The sequence below is a fragment of the Anolis carolinensis genome, unplaced genomic scaffold, assembly GCF_035594765.1.
Source record: "Anolis carolinensis isolate JA03-04 unplaced genomic scaffold, rAnoCar3.1.pri scaffold_10, whole genome shotgun sequence".
Classification (NCBI taxonomy): Eukaryota; Metazoa; Chordata; class Lepidosauria; order Squamata; family Dactyloidae; genus Anolis; species Anolis carolinensis.
In genome coordinates this window covers 1439157-1445168 of record NW_026943821.1, presented here as the reverse complement: position 1 = coordinate 1445168, position 6012 = coordinate 1439157, and the positions used below count along the sequence as shown (strand labels likewise).

At 40.1% G+C, this 6012-nt stretch overlaps 1 protein-coding gene across 3 annotated transcripts in view; it reads right to left on the bottom strand.

Annotated features, from left to right (window-relative positions):
• Positions 1-5117, bottom strand: part of LOC134293788 (pregnancy-specific glycoprotein 22-like) — a 17814-nt gene extending 12697 nt beyond the window's left edge. For 2 of the 3 annotated variants that reach the window (XR_010000748.1, XM_062962478.1), the window contains exons 1-2: positions 4561-4773; positions 2645-3010 (exon numbers count right to left, since the gene is read on the bottom strand). Coding sequence is in view for 2 of the 3 variants with exons in the window: in XM_062962478.1 (XP_062818548.1) it covers positions 2645-3010; positions 4561-4672 (478 nt within the window). In the remaining variant the exon portion in view is untranslated. Of the gene's footprint in view, positions 1-2644; positions 3011-4560 lie in introns of all 3 variants that reach the window. The other variant, XM_062962479.1, reaches the window with a different exon arrangement.
• Positions 5118-6012: the final 895 nt, after the last annotated feature.

Sequence of the window (6012 nt, the reverse complement as noted above, 5' to 3'; positions counted from 1 at the left end):
AGGAGAAAAGGATCTCATGCACACAGCTTAAGGAGAAGCTGCTTCTCTCGCTTTTTCCTTCCCTCTCTTGAGCGAGTGCTGACCAAAGAGGGAAGCAAGGGAAGGGAGAGGGGAAAGCATGAGCGACGCTTTCACACAGCACCAGCCGAGGAAGGAGAAAGGAGCCCCGGCGGCAGCGGCTGCGGCTCCCTCCTAGGTCTTATTTTCGGGGGAGGTCTTATATTTGGCAATTCCCCCAAACCTGTACTAGGTCTTATTTTATGGGGATGTCTTATTTTCGGGGAAACACGGTATGCTTTAAAGTTATTGAAAAGTTATTCATAACATTTTTGGTGTCAGAAGTGGGATATTCTGTTCAGTCTGACCAGGATGTTTTAACTTTTGTTGTAAAAGTCTTCATGACAACCCCACCGAATTTTGGCACCTCTGGGAATTCCAGAAAGGAAACAATCATCCTATGGTCAGTGTAGACTCAGTTCAATGGAGTTTAAACTTCATTATTTGAGCCTGCACTGTTCAAATAATGCAGTTTCAAACTGCATTATATGGCCATGTAGATGGCGCCAAAGTCTTCTAATACGCTTTCAAAGCACTTTAATTATCTGATGATGATAATAATAATAATAATAATAATAATAATAATAATAAGAAGAAGAAGAAGTTTATTTGTATCCCGCCTCCATCTCCCCCGAAGGGGACTCGGGGCGGCTTACAGCAAAATCAAAATACAAACAATGATAAAATATAAAACATCAGGACAAAAACAAAACCAATAAAAATATATATATATATATACACAATAAGTTAAAAAACACAACGCAGAATTAAAACATCAGGTTAAAAACAATGAGGTTGCAATAGTGGATAAGCAAAGTGTACGGTGCACATTATGGGTGACAAATTCATAAATAGATAAAGTGCATTAGAATCATTTAAGGTCACATTAGGTACGGTAGGGAGGAGTCCTGAGTAATATCAATCAATCAGGAATCGGAAAGATGCCCGTAAAATAACATTTTACTATGTTATTTAATTATTTTAACTGTTTTATTCTTATTTGATTGTATTATGATGTACTGGTAGTGATCCTACCAGTTGTGTAAGCCGCCCTGAGTCCCCTCGGGGAGAAGGGCAGGGTAGAAATATTGGAAATAAATAAATAAATAAATAAATGCCCGAAATACTCAGGGCCAGATGTGTTATGGATATCTTAATACAGTAGAGTCTCACTTATCCAACATAAATGGGCCCGCAGAATGTTGGATAAGCGAATATGTTGGATAATAAGGAGGCATTAAGAAAAAGCCTATTAAACATCAAATTAGTTTATGATTTTACAAATTAAGCACCAAAACATCAGGTTATACAACAAATTTGGCAGAAAAAGTAGTTCAATATGCAGTAATGCTGTGTAGCAATTACTGTTTTTACGAATTTAGCACCAAAATATCACAATGTATTGAAAACATTGTCTACAAAAATGCGTTGGATAATCCAGAATGTTGGATAAGCGAGTGTTGGATAAGTGAGACTCTACTGTATTTGCAAATTGAGATATCAAAAAAAAACTTCTGGTCCTGAGTATTTTGCGCATTAGGGAATTAAAATGCTTCCCTGATCTTCTCGATTTGCATGTTAAGATATCTTTTGGTCTAGAGGTTACATCTGTTTATGTTTCATGTAACCTTACTGTGAAGATCTATTAATAACTTCTAAGGTTCTTTCAGGCAGGGGAAAATATTTTTGATCCCACCACTGCCACCAAATTATAAGGGAGCTAATTAATAATGACTGCCACCAATTGTGAAGATGCAGCCACCAACGACTCAGAGAAGAGACCTTTTACTTTTACTTTTTTTCCTTCTTCTTCTTCACTTAGATGGAAGTGTAACTTAGTTTATAATATATGCAATAGAGTCTTAGATGTTGGAGGAACAAATACAAGTTTATTCGGGCACAGAGCTTAGTGGTTACAATTCTCACTTAGAGGCACTTTCATTAACAGTTACAATATTAGAAAAAGATGAGTCAAACTCCCTAAAGTGTCTTTCTTTAACTTAAAGTAGTAAGAACTTCCTCCTCTGCCACTTTTAAACTGTAGTCACCCCTGTGATATACAATCACAGATTCTCTGTTCCTTACTAGGACACAGAATACATAAAATAAGTCACCAAACTTATTTTAATCCAACTCAAATGAACAATTGAGTCTCCCTTGATACTCTCAACTTAGGATCAATCTTCCCTGTGCCTCATCAGAGCACAGACTGAAAACCTTTTTTTAAAACTCTGCACTTCTTCAACAGACTGGCAGTTGGCTCCGCCTACTTCTCCATGGCAACCAGCCTCTGAGTGCAGAGAAGCAATACTGCAATATTCACCCTTTTAAAACTCAAACACACAATTAAACATAATATCTGCAAACCAAAAATTCATACTTCATTACACTTACACACATACATTTGTATTAATTGTGCGCATGAAACCGAGCTTGTGCACACTGGATCCATCCGAAAGCAAAGGTGCCACTCTCTCAGCCACTTGCATGGGCCATGGGTTTGCGTGAAACATTCACACGAAGAGGAACAACAACAAGGGCAGATTTGGGGGGAAAGGAGAAGGAGAAACACGTCCTGACTCCTTACCCTGGACCAGCAAGGCCGTCTCACCCGCTTCCCAGGTGTTGTTGGATGTGATCTTCTCAATGCGGTAGAAGTTGCTGTCCCAAAGGCTGAGGTTCCGGATGTGGAGCCTGCAATAGAGGTCGATGCTCTCCCGGCCCGAGTAGGCGTCTTTGTAATCCAGGGAAGCGTTGAAGGGCATGTACTCCACGATCTCAAAAAAGCGGTACTTGTCTCCCCGGAACCACCTGCAGGAGAAGAGGTTCCTCCGTGCACCCCCCGGGATCAGGGCCACGCTATCCCCAACCTGCACCAAGGGCGGCTCGCGTTTAATCTCGATGGTGATGTTCCTCGAGGGCTGGGCGACACATGAAGAACTCAGGAGGTGGGCTTGGGTGGGGAAGAGATGGGCATTTGGGTCCAGCAGAGACCCCCAAAGACAACCACAAACCAGCGCCCTTGTTTTTGCAAAACCATTATTAGACTACCACAACCCACTCAACCTGGGACTGCCCTTGGAAACCACCCATTTTGCACTACTGTTCTTAGACTACTCTACGTGAGGCTGCCATTGGAAACCAACCATTTGGCATCCTAACTTTTCCTCCTTGTTTTCTTAGAGGTGATCAAATGCTGCCGAGCTCCCCTAGTATTCCTGGAACCAAGTTGCTAAGTTACTTTCTATAGAAGTTACTCAAAAATTAAGAAGAAAACACTGGGCCGTCTCTCACTGTCATTTAAAGTTACTTTCTATAGAAGTTACTAAAAAATTAGGGAGAACTCCCTGGGTCATCTCTCACGGCCATTTAACAGCCTTATTTAATACAAGCTGTACCCGGCCACGTGTTGCTGTGGCCTAGTCTGGTTCAATGGGAAAGAAAGATTAGAGAAAGTACAGGTTTTAGATACAATAGAGTCTCAGTTATCCAACATAAATGGGCCCGCAGAACGTTGGATAAGTGAATATGTTGGATAATAAGGAGGGATTAAGGAAAAGCCTATTAAACATCAAATTAGGTTATGATTTTACAAATTAAGCACCAAAACATCATGTTATACAACAAATTTGACAGAAAAAGTAGTTCAATACACAGTAATACTATGTAATAATTAATGTATTTACAAATTTAGCACCAAAATATCACGATGTATTGAAAACATTGACTACAAAAATGCGTTGGATAATCCAGAACGTTGGATAAGCAAGTGTTGGATAAGTGAGACGCCATTGTACTATTGTTAGACTACTGCACTAGTGTTATTAGACTACTGCAATGCACTCTACATGGGACTACCCTTGGAAACCAAATGTTCTGATTTTTGCACTAGCATTATTAGACTACTGCGCTATTGTTATTAGACTACTGCAATGCAGTCTACGTGAGGTCGCCCTTGGAAACTAACCATTTGGCACTACTATTATTAGACTACTGCACTACTGTTATTAGACCACTGCAATGCACTCTACATGGGACTACCCTTGGAAACCAACCATTCTGATTTTTGCACTACTGTTATTAGACTACTGCAATGCAATGTTGTTGTTGTTGTAATACAAAAATGAGATTCAAAGTGATTGAACAGGGCTGTCTGGCCTTTAGGAAACTGGTGTATATTGAAGTCTTGCAGTCTAATATATCAATTCCTGCACTGGTTGGTTGTTCTTGTAGTTGTTGTTGTTGTTGTTGTTGTTATTAATAATAATAATAATAATAATAATAATAATAATAATAATAATAATAAACAAGACTCAAAGTGATTGAACAGGGCTATTGGGCTTTTCAGAAAACTGGGGTAGTTAGAAGTCTTGCAGTCTGATATATCAATTCCTGCACTGGCTTTGAAGGGGAACAGGTGGACTAGATGTCCTCTAGGTGTCTCTCCGCAAAAATCCTACCTCCTTTCCCCTCTTATTTTCCCAACACTTTGCCATTTCTCACCTGCAAGGATCCACATGGGCCACAGCATTCTGTACCTGGGGGTCCCCAGCGGTGTCAGGCAGTATCCATCTGTCACCTTCCTCTTCTTTGGGGGCAGTGGGTCGCCGGACATGCTGAGACCCCCAAATGGGGTGAAAGGCCTCAGTTGGCCCCTCTGTTTGTTGTGACCCAGCCAGAGCGCATCCCCGACATCAGCCAGTGCGTGATGTCAGCTGCCTCCATCCTCCCCTTGGAAACCATTGGAGGTCATAAAGCAGGGAAGTGAGCTAGAAGGAGATGGGGCTAAAACTGGACTCAGCCTTCTTTAGGAGTTTAAAAGGTCAGATGAAGCTGCTTTTGTTGTAGCTCAGCAAGTAGCTGATGATTTTTCTGACATTTCAGAGGACGAGGGATTTGAAGGATTTCAAAGTGAAGAGTCTGTCAGTGTTAGAAGAGAATTACAGCCAGATTAGGCCAATTGTTATAGCTCAGCCATCATGCCCTGTATTCCATCAAGAAATGGAGTTGGAAACAGATGATGGTGTGGATTTTGCAGACATTTCTGCCCTGGACCGGGGCCCCTTGGCCTTTCAGCTGCCTGATATGGTGGTTCCAGAAGAACCGCTAATTGGCGAGCATTCCGACGTTTCTCCATTGTTACCTACACCAGATGGTGTTGACCTGGGTAAAGATGAGACTTTTAATTGAAAGGAATTTGTTACAAAAAATAGGCGCAGGAGAGAGGGAGTGAGATGGAGTCAAAAAAGGAAAAAGAAAAAAAATATGGTAAAAAGACAGAAAAAGATAGATAAAATAATAATAATAAAATGGAAAAAAATAAAAAATGTTGACTTCCATCTAACTTTAACTGGCTCATCGTAGATTTTTTTATATATAATTAAATGTTCATAAAAATTGATAAATCACTACATCCCCTTCGTCCTCATCAGTCTCTAAGATTGTATCTGTTCAGCAGATAGGGTCAAATTTCATTTGTTTTAAATAGTCCTTTATCAGGTCCCAGTTGCTTTCTTTCTTTGGTAAACCTTGGCTTGGAGATAACATGTATGTAAGTTTATCCATGTTCATCACCTCCATGACTTTAACCATTCCTCCTTATTTGGAATCTCCTTTCATCTCCAAAACCTGGCATATGTTATTCTCGCGGCGGTAACCAAATAGTTGAACAGGATCTCTTTATTTTTATCATGATCGATGTCTAACATTCCAAGTAAAAAAATACTCAGGTTCTCTTTTAATTTTTATCTTTAAAATTGTTTGTATGGCTTCGTTTATGTCTTTCCAATAAAGTTGGGCTTTTGGACAAGTCCACCATAAGTGAAAAATGTGCCCGTCTGTTGCTCGCACTTCCAGCATTTGTCGGATGTATTCTTATAACATTTAGAAATTTTATAAGGGGTAATATACCACCTGTATTGGATTTTAGCCAGTTCTCTCGCATGTGATATGCAT